Source organism: Panthera leo, chromosome B2 (genome assembly GCF_018350215.1).
Source record: "Panthera leo isolate Ple1 chromosome B2, P.leo_Ple1_pat1.1, whole genome shotgun sequence".
NCBI lineage: Eukaryota > Metazoa > Chordata > Mammalia > Carnivora > Felidae > Panthera > Panthera leo.
In genome coordinates, this window is record NC_056683.1 from 17,778,631 (window position 1) to 17,798,663 (window position 20,033).

The following is a 20,033-nucleotide window of genomic DNA, read 5'->3' on the forward strand; positions in this document are numbered from 1 at the left end:
CATTGTGTGCTTCTTACAAAAAATGGTTGCCTAGGTGGTCTGCCACTCCTTTCCCTTGATGCTCAAAAACTTTCCCTTTAGTAACTGATTTTCGAATCTTTGTCCTCATCCTATACCAAACGTATTAAAGTGGAGTTGGCACAACTCCACCTTCTACGTTACAAAAATTACGTACATTTGCCCCTTTCCAGTCTTCTCAGGCATACGACTTGATGTTACTGACACTGTTCAGAAGCACACAGACTCAGCACCCTAAAAAACCATCCCACCAAAACCAGAGCCTCAAACTCAGCTAAGTGTAACCTTTGATCAGCTCTTCTTATCTGGGACCTGATAGCTTTTTATTCTCCTTAGTCTAGAGCTCATTCTCCCTGGCAAAGAAAACAATAACAGAAGTTGGCAAATACCATTTTCGTCATGGGCCATCACTGTGACACCACGGGCTCCAAGCAATAGTATATCCATTCTTTCAACATCGTGCTCCAGAGATAACTGTATTTGCTGACCTTGCTTCCAAATTCCCTAATTTTCAATTGCCTTTTGGACTCCTCGGTTTACAAACCCCAAAAACACCCCAAATAAATTTGAATAAAACCACTCTCTGATCCAAGCCAAGTCTTCTTCCTCGTTCCTTATTTCTGTTGACAGGGCCCCCATCCTGAAGTGATTGCTGCCTTTCCTTCTCTGCATCTATTAGGATTACACTCAGTGACTTACGATGGAAACCTGACCCCTGAGGCCCCAACAGTAATGGGTTGTTTTCCCACATGACAAGAAGTCAGTGGTGGGCCAAACCAGGGCTGCGGCAGCTTGTAGAAGGAACCAGACCACTTCTGCCTTCCTGTTCTACCATGGTTAGCAAGCGACTTTCCTTCCTATGGCCACAACATGGCTGCTGTCCCTTTGGGACGGCATCTGTATTCTAGAAGAGGGAAGAGTGATGGGGCCCCTGGGTGGCTCAGGCCGTTAAGCGTCCAACTTCAGCTCGGGTCATGATCTCACAGTTTGTGAGTTTGAGCCCCGCATCGGGCTCTGTGCTGACAGCTCAGAGCCTGGGGCCTGCTTCGGATTCTGTGTCTCCCTCTCTCTCTCCCTCTGTCCCTTCCCTGCTTGAGCTCTCTCTCTCTCTCTCTCTCTCTCTCTCTCTCTCTCTCTCAAAAATAAACATTAAAAAAAACAACAACAACACTGGCATGTCATGCTAGCTGTCCCAGAAATCCCTCTAGTAGACTTCCACTGACAACTCATTGGCTAGATTGTGTCACATGGCTACAAACAGCTGCAAAGGCAGCTGGGACTTCAGGTATTTAAGCATACCGCTGCAACGAGTGCTGCCACACTCTTCTCTCACATCTGTTCACATAGATGCAAAGTCCAGGCCTTTAATTCCTTGTTAAGAGCACACGTGTTCTTTCCCGAGCATTCCAACGACTAGGAATCTGTTGCCCTTGCCACTGCATGCCAGTATAACTGCAAAGGCCTCCCATCTGAAGAGTCTGGCCTTCGGGAATGCCGCCTGTATCTCCTCACTTTTTAGCTCAAAAAACATCCAGTGTTTTCCACTGCTCACAGGAGAGCTGCAGCTCGTTAGGCAGACGCTGGAAGGCCTTCAGACTCCGGCATCAGTCTGTCCTTGCAACCCTGTCTTTCACTACTTCTAGCACCAACTATCTGCCTTGATAAGCACCAACCACCCTTCCTTCCCAGAACACACTCTGGCACTTTTCTATCAGAAAGTCACCCTCTTTCCCTCTTCCAAACTCTGGAACAACAACAGTAGTAATAATCGTACCACCTAACTCAGTGACTCTCGTCACGTGTTAGGCCCTAACCGAAGGACTTCCGATGTATTTTACTATTAAATTCAGAAACACTAATTAGATGAACATTGGATATCACCATTTAAGGAGGAGGAAACCGAGCCTTTGAAATGTTCAGTCACTTGCCCAGAGAGACAGTCACACACATGGCAGTTTTCCAAATTATACGGCGGTGAGCAGTTCCGATCCTTAAGTGTTCGAGTCCTCCCCCAACCCAATGTCAGAGATCTCTCCTTCCTCGGAACCCCTATCCTGTTTTTAGCACGTGCTACCTATTTTTGTTAACACTTTTCAACGTGTGTACGTGTTATCTTAACGGTACGGAAGGCCCCTCGAGGTCAGGTACTCTTAGTATAAGGTAGAGTAGCTTGTGCATAAAAGGCATTCAGCAAATGATTAGAGATGATGATGACTGATTTTCCACCACAGAAGCCAAATGGTACCCTGGGGCACAAAAGTGCTAGGAGGCGCTGGGGTCAGACGGTGTTCAAGTCTGGAGACAGCTGGGAAGAGTATGAGGATTACGATCTTGGAGCCTCCTATTCCAAGCGGCCGAGCATGGGTGTATTCAAAGAAAAGAGGAAAAAAGATACCCCATTCCGGTAAGATTTCACATCCCTCAGGAAAATCTATTTTTATCACGTATCAACTTTATGTCACTCGGGACATACAAATGCAGGGAGACATTAAAGGCAATAAGTAGCTTAATATTGTTCTCTTCCATAAACCCCAAATCTGCACACGTACCTCCGGGAAGGTAAGAATCTTGGCTTCTCACGGTAAAGATTCTCAGTATTAATGGCTGAGTGCTGCAGGCGCGTGGAGGGAAGGGCTCTTGTTAAGTTTTGAGCGTACCCTGATGAAATACGATCCCACGATTCCCATCTGAAATCCGCATGCCTATTTGAAGAAAGCAAAGCACAACCTACAGAGGCAATGATTTCTTCCGATGGCGTTCAGGTTCCCTTATTTGTTTGTTTGCTATTCTAAACCTTTGGGATCACTTCCTAAACTTTTCCTGGGAGTTGAACGTCTCCAGCAGCCCCCTGTCTTTCTCTAAGCCAAGTATTCATGAGTGCACTATTCACCTTTGAGGTGAGGGTGGGTTAAACGTTGTGAACCAATGTGTGGGGAAATACTGTCTTTCTCTCTCCCTCTTTCTCTCTCTCTCTGGAATAAAAGAATAGGGAGAAAAACATATTGGCAGGAGGCAGGGAATTTTATCTAATAGCTATCTGGCATTCCCTTGGGGTCCACATATCTCTGAAGGTACATGGAGATTCTGTGAGGGGGACCTGTGCTTGGATAATTCTCAGTCAATAAGTTTCTAGTTTCTCAAATTCCATAGGGACCCTTCCCTAAAATACATGAACTTGAGGATAAACCTGCTTAATCCCCCTGTGGAAAGTCACACCTCTTAGCATTTTCATATGTGAGTGGCAGGAAGGCCAAACAACTTTTGAGATGCTAAGCAAAAGGAGAAGTCAGACGACCAACACCTTCCACTTGGAAGGCTTTGTTGTCCTATAGTATTTCTCTTCAAGGGAAAAGCCCACATTAGAAATAGGGAATTTTAGCCTATTTGGAAAGCACGTGTTGGAAAGCACGGAGATTCAGAACCACTAAAGCACCAGGACCCAGTGATGCTTATTCTTTTAAGTGTACCAGAATGTTCTGTGAAACTGTCTGATTTTTCAAAACCTACAGGTATACATTGCACATAATTTGTTGAAGATTCAGAGTGTTTATGGAATAAGGGAATAAGTTAAGACTTATTTTATCAAATCGTACCATGAAATACTCCAATTACAGTCAATCCTCATAATATTTCACTTTATAAATTATTTACTGTTTTCCACCTATTGTTAACAAGAAACAAGAAATAAAATGATTTAATTTATGATGGGAAATTATAGATGTCAGCTTGAAGATGTCAACATCTTAAAGACGTGTAGAGAGCTGTATAATTCCTTTTTTTAAAAATAATTCTTCGCGTCTGCGTTGGCCTACTCTGTACATGACTTGAAAACTTTTTTTTTTTAACCCATGACGTTCTAATTCCAGCAGAATTTTATCACGTACTTTTAGGGGTAGAAGAGATTTGAATCCAAACCTATAGATCGAGTTTGTAGTCCACATACTTAATTCTGGCAAGGAAATGATTGATAAATTTCAGTATCAATTATTCCTTTTCTCTTGAAATTCGTTCGAAAAACTGTATGACAATCAATTTTTAATGTATTTCTTCCATTTTTTTATTTTTTGGTATCTTCGAATGGCTTTATACGATTTAGACATAATAACAATAATGATTAAGATACTTCCACTTATTAAGCGCCTACCTAAATTTTAATTTGTAATCTTCATACTCCAGTACAACTATCTGCAGAGTAGACTACTGAGAGTCAGATAGGTTGAAGGAACAGGTTGCCTAAAGTCAGACGAGGCCTAATCCCAAACTAGACCTCTGTCTCTTTTTTTGCACCGCACTGTTTCTTAAGCAATAAGAGCTCAAACACTTGGCGCACTGAATGGACCCTGCTATTGTCCGCTCAGTTCCTCTGGCGGCCTGGGCTTCCTCATAAAGAATACAAAAGACCCAATGCTAAAGAGTGAAACTTTTACTTACGAGGTTGTCTCTTTTAGAGTCAACAAAAGCAAGATGTTTATACTTGCGCGCACGCTCGGTAGACGTTTACTAAATACAGAGATGTATTAAGCCACGGCAGGAACAGGATGTGGTCTGTCTGCAGCCCATCAAACGTATAGCGGCAGAAATAAGACCTTCGAGTCAGCATGACACCAGAGCAGAGCGTGCACTGAGTGCTGCTAACGAAGGAGCTGCAAAGAGCTCAAAAGTCCTGTTTACGGGCAGCAGAGCACTTGGAGGAGAGGAGGCTTTCTGGAATGAGCGGTCTTGAAAGTGGGGCGAATCTCAGCAGCTGGCATGACTACAATGGGCTGAGCCAAAGGGAAAGAAGGCAGGAACGGGTGGGGCCGTTTCTCATGAAAGGGTCCACCTGCCTGTGTCTAGAACTACCCCTGAGCGGGTGGGGGCAGCCAGCAGCTGAGGGCCAGCCAGGCCAGTGTCAGCCTCCGAGGGGGACCCAGACGGCCTTACCGATCAGACGTTGCGTGAGTAGGCAGTGACGGTGGCCGCGACGGTCCTCCCGCAGACGCGCAGGGGGCGGGTGGGGGACGCAGTAGCTGCCATCGTCTCATTTTTCAAGTAGTGACACTACCTTGTGTGGACTTTCAAGGCTTCCAGAGTCGGTGCCCTCAGCCTCCCGCCACTCAGCAGGGGAAAACAAGAGCTTACCCGCTGCCGTTTCCCAGAAATCGGATTCTGAACTGTCAACTGCTTCCACCGCTAAGCAGTACTACCTGAAGCAATCCAGATACCTTCCAGGTGAGCAGAGAACATACAACGTTGATGCTAACTAGGGGAGGGGTCAGGCTTAAGCGTCCTGGAATATCGGCAGAAAGGGCACCACTGAAACAGCGCTCTCTGCCGGCTCAGCCTGGTCAGTAATTGTTCCCAAGTACTTTCTGGGTCCCCTGCCTCGGGGAAGTCTGCTCAAGAAATGCCTGGCAACCAAAAAGATGAGCATAGGCTTCAAAAAACAAAACAAAACAAAACAAAAAAAAAATACCTCCCTCTCCCCCCAAAGCTCTGCCTTTAGCAAGCGCTAAGTTTTATTAAAACAATTCTGCACCCCCGCGACACCATTTTATAAAATGTAGCATTTTACACTGTTTCCTAAATGATCGGGATTGTGTTTTTGAAAGATCATTGTGGGTAGAGCATATTAGGGGCTCAAGAGGCCACTGCACGTGTCTGGAACGAGAGGGTGATGGCTTGTTCCAGAGTGGTGAACGTGGGCACAGAAATGGGTAAAATCTCCATGTATTTGAGAAGTGGAAAGACAGGACTTGCTGACAGATGGGCACGGGTGGTGGTAAAGAACGGAAGAATCAGTGTTGTCCCCTGGGGGGGGGGGGGGTGGTGACTTTACCCGAGAAAGGGGGAGATCAGGAGGGGACGGATGTGCGTAACTAGGGAATCTCGGGAGTTGGGGTCGGGATGTCTAGTGAGCATCTGAGTTGATCTATCTAGGAGACGACTCAATATATGAATCCAGAGCTTAGGAGAAAGATCTAGACAGATGGTGGGTAGTTTATGTCACGCCTGCAGGTAGCATTTTCTCCTCAAAGTCCACTTTAAAAAGAAAAGTTTAAATTCAACCTAGCCTAAAAGGGAATCAATTTTTAAGTGACCATATATCTATACAGATTTATCTTTAGTCCAAAAAGAGGGAAAGATGAAGAGCTGAGAAAAGAAGTTTTAGGTGGAGGGAAAGACCCTGGCTTCTCTGAATAGAACAACAGGCCGCACATTTAGATTTTACAAGAGCTTAGGAGAGAGTGAGGAGGGGTGAGGTGGGGAGAGCCAGCAGTATTCCGGTAAGACAGCACCATGAGGGCAGGGGAAGGAATTCTGGGTTTATTCCAGCTCCGAAAGAGGCCTTTGGGGGGAACCTTGGGAGGTGAGTGGTGACATGTGACATACGTGTTAAAAAGACTGTGTAAAGGGTGGATCGCACAGGGCAAGACCAGAAGCAGGGAGGCCAGCTGGAAGCCACTGTGGTCCCCCAGGGAAACGAGGATGATGACTGAGAGGGAGCAGGGCTCCTGATAGATTTTGGAAATGGTCTTGCTGATGGATGTTGTAGAAAAGAAAAAGACAAAAGGCAGTTTGTGGGCTTGAATCCTAGGTGGATGGTGGTGCTATGCTCTGAGATGGGGAAGACCGACGGGGAACAGGATTGGGCAGGAAAGAGGTGGTCAGGCTTGCATGCGGGCGGTTAGAGTCGAGATGCTTGTGAAACATTCCAGTGTGGCGAGGCCATGCAGGAGGTGGGAGGGAAGAGCCAGGAACACTGAGGAGGGACCTGGGCTACAGAGAACGGCGACACCCAGACAGTATTTAAGTCCATGCATTGAACAGGATCACCTACAGAGAGACTGTGAGTGGGAACGATGGTAGCGGTAGAGGAGGAGGAGGAGGACAACTCGAGAGAGAGGAAAGGAAGGAGCCAGGCAGCTGAGGGGGAAAAACCATGAACAGGGGGTTTGCAGAAGCTGAGAAGGAACCATTTCCCTGAAAGAGTTTGCTGCTTAGTGGTTATGAGAAGGGACAGAAATGCCTGATTAAACTGAACAGTGGGGAGGTCCCTGAAGGACCTGAAACTTGGCGAGCAGTTTCAGTCTGGAATGGTGAGGGAGAACGAGGCTGGAGTGGGCTGCAAAGTGATGAGAGGTGAGAAGTTAGTGACTGAACAGGTAGACAACTCTGGAGATGCTTCGCTGTGACATTTTGGTGTTGATACCATGAGGAGTTCCGATCCTGCTGCAAAAGCAGGGATGTAACAAAATTCCCAGAACACAGATTCATGGGGGATATTTTCCCCTGTTTAAACATAAATCAATCCTATAGCAAATCGATATTTTCTTATCTGTACAAGGGAGCCCTCTGGCGGTGGGAAAGGCAACTGTAAATTTTTATCAGGATAAATAGATCCAAAGCACTCTGTTTTCATAGTTCTGCTCCCTAATGTGGTTTTCTGGGACATATTTCAGGATACCTGAAACTGGTCTGGTCATTTCCTTTTTAACTAGAAAGATCTATCCGATCCTGCAAATTACTGTGGGTCAGAAGCATGGCTATAATTGAGACCATAAATAGACTTGAAACTAGAGCTGCTTGAAATCTAAACTTGAGTCTTTCTGTTTCCCTGTTGGCATTTTTTTGCCTTGAAGATGCCCCTCTAGAGCTGGATGAGATTTGAAACTAGAATTGAGCTCAGTTCAGTCACTTAGACAAACATTTACTGAGCACCTGTCATGAGCCAGCGATGACTGCAGAGGATAGAAACCGAAATAAGAAATGACGCTTGACATTTACAATCCATAGTTATTTTTATAATTAAGTATCTTTAGGAATTAAAAAAAAAAAAGAATATGTTTGGGGGCTTTTTTTTTTTTTTTTTTTTTTAACCATAAAGCCAAGCATAAAAGCATCAATTGATTCTTAAGCGTCAATCTTTAGGATCATGGGAGCTCTAGAAATGTACCATATACTTTCAGGGCAGCATGGCATTATTCTACAAGACTTGGCAGATCTGTGACATTGGCCTGCAGGGAGAGGGACGCAAGAGTCCTAGTTATTGACCTGCTACTGACCGGCTGTTTACTGGAGCAAGACTTTGAGACTGTTTTCTGTTACTTACAGTGGGACTGCACTCACCTCTCCGCTCACCCTGTAAGCCTTAGGTACTTAATTATCGCATAAGGGAGCCGCAGAGTGTGCAATGGAAGTGAAAACCATCTCTGGGGGTGCCCTCTGGTCTCACTCCCTGCTCCCAGAACTGGGCTCTCTGGCACAAACCGATGCCACCACGCAGGCGGGGAGGGCCACTCCTTCCACAGCACTTTTGAAACCCTGCTCCTTCTCAAGTCTGTTTATCGCCTCTGTCCTTCCTTCCACCCTGTGTATTCAACGTGCTGTGTTATTTCTACACTTGCCTTTCCCACTGCATTTTAAATTTCTTAACCTGGCACACAAATCCCTACTTGATTTGACCCCTGCCCCCTTCTCCATCTTTATTTTGTGCCAGTCCCACTTCTTTCTCCATCCATGGAATGTCTCGGGGTTCCTTCCCATCTTGGGTCCCCAGCCTACACTGTGGCCTCTCCCAGGAGCACAGCTCCCACCCCCTCCCGAGTCCTAATCAGATTCACATTTCAGCTTAAAATTACTTTTTTTAAAGAAAGACTAGTGGGACTTTTAAAGAAAGTTTCTTCTGTTATTTGCCTGTCCTCTCAGCACCAGATTCCTTTAAACAATTTATATACCATTAATTACCTGTTTGTAACTGTTAATGTTTCCCTTCCCTTAGGTTGTTAAGACCCAAAAGGGTAGACACTATTTTGCTCACCACTTTTTGTCCAATGCCATACACAATGCCTGGCATGTGATAGGTGCTCAGTAAATATGTGTTCACTGATTTACTTTCCTCTGAGGCAAGGGATGATGGTATATTCATTTCTACCTCTGTCTGTCAGTGTTTGGTATATAGAAGGTGCCCAGTAAAAGCTTGTAAACTAATATGTAAATGACTTCACATTCTAGATTGTGTCAATTTCCAAGAAATCTGGAATGTTCAAAAAGACAAAATTGAAGCAATTGTCTTTGCTAATGGATATATTTAAAAAAAAAAAAAAAAAAACAAAAAACTAGGGATATCCGAAGGCTAACTGGATTAACAAAATAATTTAACTGCTCAGGGCCCATTCTTTGTTGAACTACATTTATGAAAACTGTTCATTTAAGGAGATTAGTTTTTCCCCCCTACCTTGCCTTGTCTTTGGGGGTAAAGGATTTTTTTGTATTGACTTTTTCGTATGAGTTATTGCTACCTTTTTAGTAAGTGCATCTTCTTTACTGTCAGGCAAGTGCCTATGATATATAGTTCTATTGGTAGGTCTTTTATCAGAATCCGAAATCCATAAGGAGCTCTATGCGATAAGAAAGGCAAATTATTTACATGGAGGAGTGTTTCATTAGAGTACTGATGACTGGTAACTTTGAGGCTCAGTACAGAATAGCCTGGCCTTTTTATGGCTTCCAAACAAGGGATATTATTCTATGTCTCATAAATGTGAAACCTTGCTGAGGAGTTCACTCTCTGAAGAGCCAGAGCTCATCCTGTCCGGAAAGAGGTGCTAACTTCCTACGTTAATGGTAGTCCTTGGTGAGGCTTTTTCTTGTATTTGCTAAAGAAAACACATGTACGACCCAGAGACGTAGACTGTGTGATGTCTTTACCTTCTCGTAAGTTGCATCCAATTTATTATCAGTGAAAAGAAGTCACGTTCAGGAAGTTTTCAAATCTCTTAAGAATAAGTTAAAACACCACCCTTTGACCATTAGTACCGAAGTCTAAAGTTGCCTCCACATTTCACAGATTTCAGAAAATCATAAAGAGTTTAGATTTTATTATTGTCTAATATGCAATAAGTTTCGGAGATCTTTACACACCACATGCAAGCTCTCAATTCTCCTGGCTACACTGAGTGTTCCTCAAGGGTCTGGCGCATATCCATGTATTTTTAAGTACGTACTTAAAACAAGTCAATTTGAAGAAAATTTTTGTACCACCTCAATTTTTATAAGACGTTGAGCCAGAGATGTCCAATGTTCAATGATTATTACTTGTATTATAGAAAATACCTTGTGTTTGCAAAACGCACCGTGAGGATTCCACATTATTGAAGGAACTGCTACATTGTAACATCAATTTATTTCCATTCGCCTCCAACTTATTTCCAGTCTTCATCTGAATGTATTATGTATTTATCTGTCAAGTTAATGATCACACCCTAACTTTTCAAATGACTACTTTGATTTTGTTCTTCTAAGGTGTAAATCCCAAGAATGTGTCCTTGGTAGCCAGTGGAAAGGATATAAACCCACATACTTGGAGTAATCAGTTATTTCCTAAGTCATTGGGACCCATGGGGGCAGAACTTGCTTTCAAAAGGAGTAACGCAGGTAAAGTAAAAACACACTTAAAGTATAAATTTACATTGCTTTCCTTCTGCAGATTCTGACTTCTAACTGTATTGCAGCTGCCTTCTTCCAACTGAGATAACCTTGGGGGGAACACCAAGTTTTCAAACTGGTACTTGAGCACAGGTGGTTTTAAGGCAGTCATGTGCCAGATCTCAACTCCCATGTGGATTCTTTCCTAAAATGGATCTCCCTGAGCTGTGTCTCTATTCTCCTATTTTACAAAACAAAAGACAAATTGCCTGTTTACTATGGTTGTTTCCTTTTTCCCCAAAGTCTAGAAATATCACCTATACCTGGGGTGCCAATCCAAGAGACAGTTTCATAAGTTGGGAACAATGTTGAGAGAGCGAGTAATTGTGATAACTGGGGAACAAGTCCTGTTGAAGTCAAGTGGTTTCCAGTTCTTAACCTTCACAAAATTGAAGAGCCTAATTGAATTATTAGCCGACAGATAGTCAAAACTCATTTTTAAAATCACTGTATGAGTTTTGGTCTAGAACTCTGAATTCACAGAATGTGGTGACAAAGCTGTAATAAAACAGCTTTCATTCCCAACTATCTGTTTATGTTAAACAAGGTTTCTCAGTGCTTCCATTTCCAAAAAGGAACAAGAAAAAAGGGACGGAATTGGTCCTGAAACCTGATTTTAGCAATAAGCAACATTCATTTGTGGACACGCGGACAGCTTGAATAAGCTGCCGTCTTTCTCAGTGAGATGAATTTCCCCCCAAAATAATGCCTTTTAATGTCTAGTAATCAAAATTTATACTATTCAGCTTTTTTGGTTAACTACATACAATGAATTGTCATAATTATAACTAACCTAATCCAGGAAAAAAGTATTTTAACATACTTAGGGTTATAAAAAAAATTTTAAAGGTTTCAATTTATACATACTTTTGAGTGGTCAATTTAAAGACTTTTAAGCCTGAACTTATATTTGTTTTTCTTAACCTAAAATTATATTTGGATAAAATCTGGGCTTTGACATGAATGAAAATAAAATTTTAGAGAGAAATGAGATTAATGTGAAATTTCCAGCTGTTAAAAAGGAATATGTTCATGTATTTTGTAAGTCAGTATTGGTGGGCATAAAATCACCACGGTATTGGGGCACCTGGGAGGTTCAGCTGGTTAAGCATCTGACTTGGGCTCAGGTCCTGATCTCACCATTCGTGAGTTGAAGCCCTACACTGGGCTCCATGCTGACAGCTCAGAGCCGGGAGCCTGCTTCAGATTCTGTGTCTTCCTCTCTCTCTGCCCCTCCCCACTTGCACATGCTCTCTCTCTCTCAAAAATAAACAAACATTAAAAAAAAATGTCCTTAAATCACCATGGTACTTAGATTCCATTGGTTATGGTTAAAGGAGAGATGGAATAGTTTTATTTTTAAATGTCTATAATTATAATATGCCACAAAGGACAACTTTTGGAACTATAAAACTTATGCTGAAGGATCTTACATATCATTTGAAAATGTGTAAAGAAGTAAAGCATTCTTTTTAAAAAATAGATAGTTTTCTGGTATTGGACCCAAAAACCACCTGAGGATCACTATGGTAATCTACTGGGATATTCTTTTTTTTTTTTTTTTTAATTTTTTTTAAGTGGTCTTATTTCTTATTACTTTTTTTGATGTTTATTTATTTTTGAGAGAGACAGAGACACAATGTGAGTGGGTTAGGAGCAGAGAGAGAGGGAGACACAGAATCCGAAGCAGGCGCCAGGCTCTGAGCTGTCGGCACAGAGTCCGACGCGGGGCTCGAACTCACGGACCGTGAGATTACGGCCTGAGCTGAAGTCGGACGCTCAGCCGACTGAGCCACCCAGGCGCCCCATCTACTGGGATATTCTGATGTGACGTTAATCTTAACACTGTGGACATTTTAAGTGTCAAACACTGCAGCACTGTAATTCACTTTTTTTTGCCAGTATTTTAAAATAATATCCACCGAACCAATACAAATGAGTTATGGTTAAATACAACTTTGAGTCTCGGGGGAATCTATACTTGGCTGGCATCAGATGAAAGCTGTGACCGCACATGAGAATGCTTTCTCATGTTAAGGGTTCTTCCTGATCTTTTCATTAATCATCTAATCAATCCATTTTTGTTCTCTGCTTTTCCTAAAACATTCTTATTATTCATTCTTTCTTTCTACCTGCCTTCTCTTCAGAGGAAAGCATAATTAAACCAATTGAAAAACTATCATGTAATGAAAGTTTTCCTGAAAAATTAGAGGATCCACAAGGTAAATTCTGGGCATTCTAGATGAGTACAACTTGTTCTTTGAATACCTTGTCCACTTTTCTTTTCCACATTTGCTCTGAATCCTGTCATACAAGGCCACTATGAAGGCCAAGGTCACCTTCTTTTAGAAGTCAGACGAGGACTAGGAGAAAGAGAAGCATTCCACATCATCAGAAACACCATTCTTCAGTAGTTGGAATTCTAAGACTAACATGCTCTCAGGAAGTTCTATGCTCATCTTAAATTAATGATGACAATTTATATAAGTGAAGCAGATCTACTGAAAAGAATTAAAAGATTTCCTTATTTCGTAATCAGTATTCCTGCAAAACTTTTTTTTTTAAGTTCTGAAACTCATTTTTGAAGCGTTAACAATCATTTAAAATTAAAAACTAACCAGGTTAATGGAAATGGTAGATTTCCTAGGGGTTCAAGGTCGCTGGTATAAACAGTGCTATGGACTCCAGCCTAAAGATTTGCAGCTCACAAGGCACTTCAAAACTCCGTAGCCAAAGTAATTTAAGAAAATTTCCTTTTCTGTGCATTTTTCCGTAGCAACTTCTTCTTGTAATAGTAAGATGCAGCCTATTAACTATTCGGCACACAACTTTTAGAATCTGGCATATCCCCATACTATCACTCAGTAGGCCTTGTGACTGTGGACAAGTTCCTTAGGCTCCCTACGTCGGTTTCCCCACCTACAAAATGGAGGAAATAATATTTACCAATGTATTATTATATAACCATACCTGGGATTTTTGTCACAGTAAGCATTTAGTAAGTGTCTGCTCTGGTGAGAAGGATGAGACCAAGAGCAATGTTCTGAAGCTGCTGCTGAACGTGATCACTGCCTTGAACTTTCTTTCAGAAATCTTTCAAAGTAGAGGGCTGACTGCTGATTCTGAATGGGCACTCGAGGGAGGCGATCATGCTTATATTCAGTAGCGTTAAAACTGTATAAGCTGGTAACGTGCTCACTGTGTAAAATCCCATTTCTGCGACGACGCTGCTGTTTGACGTTTGTTGGTTCAAGAGCAGACACTTACTGGGAGCCTACTATGCACAGCGCTGTGACAGACTCAGGGACGAGAAGTTCAGAGTCCAGACTTGCGAACAAGTAACACTGTGAAAAATGCTTCAGTCACAGCTGCCAAGCAAGCAGTTCTTGAAACCACCACCACGATCTGAGCCCCGTTTCACCTCCTTGCTGACACACCTGTCTCCTCTCCTGCACGGCTAGGCCCTCGAAGGAGAAATTACATCCATTTCTTCCCTTATTTCCAGTTTGCTCTTCAGCTCACTGTCCTTTGTCCTCAGATGGCTTCAGGCCACTGAAACAGCTCCTGCCAGGTCCTGACGTTATCCTAGTGGCCAGATTCCAAGGGTGGTGCAAATCCCATCAGACGTCTGCCTCTCTGGCCTCCCTCCTCTCTCTGCACACTGTATCCTCTTGGCTATTCGGACCCTGCTCCTCCCATCACCTACCCTCCCTACTCCCTCTTCTCCACGGGGTCCTTTTCTGTCCTTTCCCTCAATGCTGGTGCTCCCTGGGGTTCCATTCTGGATCTCTGCACATCCACGGTCCCTCTGAGCTGGCTCCTCCAAGTGCATGGCCCATAATTGCCATAGCTTGATAATTCCAAATCTCCAGGCCTGCTCAACACTACAACTCAAATATCCCATGGCCACCATGTCTTTCCAACAAACCTGATTCTCCTGTACTGCTGTTGTTAGTCACCTAAGATACAAACTTAGGGGTTTATATTCCTCTTTCCCTCCCCCTCCTACCCCATATACCCACGCCGTTCTCTTCTGCATTGCCTCTGTGACTCCCTGAATTCAGGTCCTCATACTTACTCATTTCAGCTATGGCAATGACCTCCTGTCTTCTGCCTCTACATTTCCCTCCTTCGGCCCCTCACTCTACTGCCCCCAGGTTGATCATTCACTAATAGCGATGAGGATGACGATGATGACAGCTGACGTTTATTGAACACCGGATTCTATGCTAAGTGCTTTGCCTACATCTCATTCAATCCCTACAACAACCCTATGAGAGTAGGTGCGGTCATGATAGTGATTTTACAGAACGAAGACAAAGCACAGAAAGCAGTGCAGGGATGGGGGCTTCCTGGCAGGAGACATACTCTCAGGGTAAGAGTGGAGTCATAAAAAAAAAAAACCACCTGGTGTGTTCAGGGCAAACAGCCTTGGGTTCACATTCTAACCTGGTCACTTACCGTGATAATTTAAGCAAGTTCTGAGAGCCACAAGGTGTGGGTAAAATATACCTCCCAAAGGGTTGTTATACGGACTGAATAGGATGATCTCTAAAGCCATAGTACAGTGCTTGAAATAGAGTCAGTCCTCAAAAAATAGAATCTAGAATTAGTAGGCGTGTAGTATTCAAGTTACTCTCGGGTGCTTTAAAATTTTCACCTTCTGACTATGAAACTTTATGATACATCACTAGGAAGTCTTGGAAGTTATGCTACTTACAATCAGTCAGGATACATTCCTTCCTTTCTCAAAAAAGAAGTGGGGTCAGCTGGCCAGAGGATACACTTAGCACCTCTTGGTGCAACAACGACAGGTAAGAACTTTAGAGTTTTTAAGATTTCTGACCAGAAAGGAGCTTTTTCTAAGTTTCTACACTTTGCCCAAGCGGAGACTTTTAAATTAGTCTCACTCACCTTGTTAACACAATTCTAATGATTTTTGGCAAAATGCCCCTTCTTCTGAAGGTGCGGTCTGCGAGTCTCTTGTAAGAGCTGCCTTTAACAAAGTGGTGACTTGCAAGGCATACGGATTATGCTGTTGAACCTGCACAAGACTGGATGAGGTAGACCTTTTACAGAGGAGGAAAGTGACATCAAGTAATTGGCCGAGGGTCACCCAGCTCCTAAGTGGTGGAGCTGGGAGAGGAGCCGGTTTGTGAAATTCGAGAACATGCTGTGTGACCCAACGGGATGTAAAGAAGGTGCATTTTTCAGAGCTGCCCACCCGGTCGGTACCTGGCACAGGGTGGGGGCTTCATAAACACGGAGATGCTGTTCGTGTATCACTCCACAGGCAGTTCCCGTGCAGAGTGAAGGGAGCCGTGGCAGAACTTTCCCACCCTGGCTCTGGCTTTGCACCGGTAGTAAACGGTGGAGGCTTGGCTTATGCCCCCGCCCTCCGGTTATGACCAAGTAGGCTGTGTGCCCTGCGGTGGCGTGGTGGTGATTCTGTACTTGAGCTTGACCAGGTCTGACTATGAAGGCTCTCAAAACGACTCTAAAATAGAAGTCCTCAGGAAGGCACTTAAAATACACATTAAGGCAGACAGAAGTTTGGGAAGATAGGGAGTTGTATAAATTCCCTCCGAACTTCAAACTCCTGGTTAGAGTTCACACTCTAAAGTTCTCTGAAGTCCAACCTCTAAAGTTCGCGCTGTTGGAGCTAAAACCGCGAGAAGCACGGGACTTCTGTAATTTATGATTTCGGACCACGGTAGCACTGCTCAAACAGTACTTAGTTACCTTATCTGTGAAAAGCATCGCTTCATTATCTCTCTGCTGAAACAAAATATGTAAGTAAACACATTATACACAGCAAGTGATTTTTTTTTTTTTTTTTTTTTGAAGCCTCAGGTATTTTAAGCCAGCCTGACAGTGAGTCAGCAGCCATGGCTTAGTAGCAATTTTTAGAAGAAGAGGAGAAAATCAAAATGTTTCAAATTGGTTTGTTATCTAAGTGTCTGCTCTTAGAAAGTGAAAGTGGGCATTTTAGAAAACGATTTTTGTAAGATATTGAAGGCCTTTGTATATTAAGCATTCTGTCAGATTAGCATGCATGTTCCTGTTTTCTTTTTTTTTTTAAGTAAATGCTTTCTCATAACTTTTTATCTCTTCATTTCCTCTGCTCATCAGATGTTCCTACAGATGGTGATAGGAGGAAAGGTAAAAAAAAGAAGTAAATATTAATCATCCTCAAGTGGTCAATGCCAATCCTTAGGAAAACACTGTTCTGTAAGAGATGTGTCTTTCAGTACCCACTGGTGTGAGAGTTTCCCACAAAAGAATAAAACCAGGTCATTACCGTATTTCCTCGACTATTTCCCCTTCTCTCATAGCCTTCCTCTCTACTCTTCCCCAGCCTCGCCCCCAGGATTAGAGAAGAAAAATCGAATTAATTTCTTCCAGCTTCCCCATGTAATCTCTCACCCCAAACTTCCCAACACCTCCTCCCCGACTCCCTGCCTTGTGGTAACAAGGACTTTGAGGAGTGACTTCTTCCCTACACGGCCGGCCGCCCTTTGCAAGGGCAGGGAGGGCCCTGTTCTAAGTGAGCTATGTTCATTAACTCTACTCCAGAAGGTACTATTATTACGGTCTTCATTTTACACGGGTTTTATTTCTTGCTAAAGGTTACATAATCAGGGCACGGATCACAGGCAAACATCTTTCCTTTGGCAAATATTTTCTGCAGGAAGTTAAATGCCCTTGATAGGACACGTGCTGTTTTTAAAAAGAGGGCACAGCAAGCGTGAGAGGGCTGCCTGCCCCACTAAGGAGGTGCGGGGCAAGGTCCGGCTGACACAAAAGTGTTTCTTGCCTTGCCCCCGGATCTCAGCTCCTCTGGCAGCTGCTGAGTTCTTCACCAAGGGTGCTTGAGTCCTGAAATTATTATTTCCCAGAAAGGAAATCTTGGCAAAATGATTCCCTCTTCAGCAGTTTTAAAAATGTTTTCCTGGACATGGTTTCCCTCAAATGCATTCAGGACCTGACGTAGCTAGGTCATGAGCTGGGAAAAAAGTTCCGTTGCTCCCCAAATCCCTCATGTTGCAACACCAGAGGCTCGCCCAACTGTTAGCTGAAGACTGCGTCCCCTCTCCTGTCCCCTCTCCCGTCTCTGAAATCACTCACCAGGGGACTCTCTGCCTCTCTCTCCTCCTCGCTCCACTCCCTCCCTCTCACCTGCTCTCTCCTCCACCCACAGGCCCATTAGGTCTGCAGCCTTCCGTGTGGGCTCACAAATTTAACAGACTGGTGTGTGTCCACACTCCTGTGGGATAGAACAAAAGGGCTGTTCCTGGAAAACCTGGTTAACTGTTTAACCAGTTCTTCCTTCACAGTTCAGGGTTAACTGGCTATTAACCCACCTTGTCAGGTTGCTTTCTATCAGCTTGAACCTGGAGAATTTTAAACCTGGTAAGGGCAGGATGATAGGACCAGGTGATTATCCCCAGGGCAGTTCCTCACTTAATGCTTTACTCCCATTAAGCTGAGGTCAGCGGCAGACCCACGTGCTCCCATAATTTCCCCTCCACTCCCAGTTTTACAGAGAAAGTTTAAGAAAACAAAAACAAAACAAAACAGGGAAACCATGCAAGTGAATACAGTATGGGTAGTGTTCAGTGTACAAAATGGTCAGACTCGTCTCAAAATTGACACTTAGTTTAATCCAAGAGTGTCAGCCACCACACAGTGTGAAACGATACTTAAATCCCAAATTGAAGGATCAAACATCCCTCTTCAGATAGAACATCTATGATGCTCAGCCGTAAATATGAAGTGAGGGCAGGCGAAGGAAGGACTGGAGAAGAGATTAAAGTTCTCTGCAAAATGATTTACTGCTCTGTCATTTGAGATGTTTAAGCAATTTTAGCTTGTAAACTGTTCAGATAACAAATATTTAACAAATCAAAATTTCACAAATATTTAATCAGCCAAATTTATGAATAAAGCAGACCCTACGATGAACGGTTTGGGATCTTAGGACTGGCTCACCTTTTAAAGGAATTCTGCTATCGCCCTTCATTTTCCCAATTAAAAAAAAGGAAGTTTCTTGCTTCTATAAACCACATTTTCATGGTTAAAAGAAATCTACTATGGGATCCCATCTGTGGAGCTCCATGAAGCCCAAGCTTTATAGGATTCACAATTACAAATAAAGTTTCCGTAGTGGGTATTACGCTCGAGTATTATTCAGATGCAACCACTGTGTGATTTTACAAAGTCACTAATAACACTGTGGGTTATTGCCTGTTCAACCTGAACCAAGAATTTTCTTGGTCATCCTAATTCATGTTGCCAACCTAAGTGTGATAGGCATTTGAGTGAAACCACAAAAGCAGCAGCAGTAGTCAGAACTGTAAACCAGAAACACTGGCCCTTGAGCTACTGAGAATTCTCTATCAACATCACACCACACTAGAATTTTTCGTTTTACTATTAAAAAAACAAAACAAAACAAAACAAAAAAACAAAAAAACCCTTAGAGACCACAGAACTAATCTTTTAAAGATAAATTCAAAACTCCCCCATGAAATGAAAAGATTTAAACTGCCTTATTTTCAATTTGACAATCCAATGAATAAAGTTCTAACTTCCAATTCTGATTTCTTCCAGAATACACCTGGAACACAAAACCCGGTCGGGGGCAGTTTTCAGGACCTACTTACAATCCTACGGCCAAGAATCTTAACATTGTGAACCGCGTACAGCCGGTTCCCTCAGTGCACGGAAGGACAGACTGGGTGGCCAAATATGGCGGCCACCGGTAGGAGAATGGTGCAAAGCCCCACAGCATTCTCCATAGAATACTCCATAGCCCACGCAAGTCCCCAGACCCTGGGAAATGTGTACAGATGTCTATTTCTACTGAGTTCTGGAAGCAATATGAAGTAGTGGGTACTCTGCAGAGCAAAAATCATCTCCTACTATTTTCTTTCTTTCCTGGAAATGAAATCCAATTTCTTAGCATCAATTGCCCACAGCGCTGACACGCGTACGGGTAGGACTTTACAAAGTATTGAATAAACTATTTGCCAAAGTATCAAGTGTTTGATCTACAAATTAATAGTTACTAAGTATAAGACACTTTTTAAAAAAAGCCTCCAGAAAGTAAGTGTTTAGAATGTTTTCGGTTTCATCTGTTATTTGCCTAAATTAATTAATATTTTGATTGGCCTCAGAGGTGTTTTTGTTTTGCTTGGTTTTGGGTTTTTTTTTTTTTTTTAATGGCAACCTCGGTGGTCTGTCAATCAGAGCTCGTATTTGGCTAAGGCTCTATCGTACCAGTTTGGCAATGGCAGAGAATGCTGATTCATCATCTGGTTTTCTACTCTGAAATTATGGAAGCAGTGGTAACTCTTGAGCAGGGCGTCTTTCTTCGGAATAAATTTATCTTTAACATAAAGATTTCAAAATTATGACACCCGATGTTAGTGGAGAAAGAGTCTATTGTTTGACTTTGACCAACACAACTCCTGTGACTTCGTGGAGACTATCCACCTCAATGGCTTAATGACTCCCAGATCAACCAAGGTTCCCATCTTTACATC

General features: G+C 43.1%; 1 protein-coding gene and 1 long non-coding RNA gene across 12 annotated transcripts in view; one reads left to right on the plus strand and one right to left on the minus strand.

Annotated features, from left to right (window-relative positions):
- LOC122219572 overlaps positions 1–5,074 on the minus strand; it is a 32,887-nt gene extending 27,813 nt beyond the window's left edge. Inside the window, exons 1-2 of one of the 3 annotated variants that reach the window (XR_006202449.1) lie at positions 4,450–5,074; positions 2,568–2,720 (exon numbers count right to left, since the gene is read on the minus strand). This is a non-coding gene — a long non-coding RNA (uncharacterized LOC122219572). Of the gene's footprint in view, positions 1–2,567; positions 3,574–4,449 lie in introns of those variants that run through there. The other 2 variants (XR_006202448.1, XR_006202447.1) reach the window with 2 other exon arrangements.
- Positions 1–19,525, plus strand: part of MAK (male germ cell associated kinase) — a 55,574-nt gene extending 36,049 nt beyond the window's left edge. For 6 of the 9 annotated variants that reach the window (XM_042937910.1, XM_042937913.1, XM_042937914.1 and 3 more), the window contains 6 exons: positions 2,250–2,422; positions 5,081–5,229; positions 10,303–10,434; positions 12,633–12,707; positions 15,180–15,299; positions 19,099–19,525. In XM_042937910.1, coding sequence (XP_042793844.1) covers positions 2,250–2,422; positions 5,081–5,229; positions 10,303–10,434; positions 12,633–12,707; positions 15,180–15,299; positions 19,099–19,253 — 804 coding nt within the window. In that variant the 3' untranslated portion in view covers positions 19,254–19,525. Of the gene's footprint in view, positions 1–2,249; positions 2,423–5,080; positions 5,230–10,302; positions 10,435–12,632; positions 12,708–15,179; positions 15,300–16,617; positions 16,779–19,098 lie in introns of all 9 variants that reach the window. The other 3 variants (XR_006202446.1, XM_042937915.1, XM_042937916.1) reach the window with 3 other exon arrangements.
- The last annotated feature ends 508 nt before the right edge of the window (positions 19,526–20,033 follow it).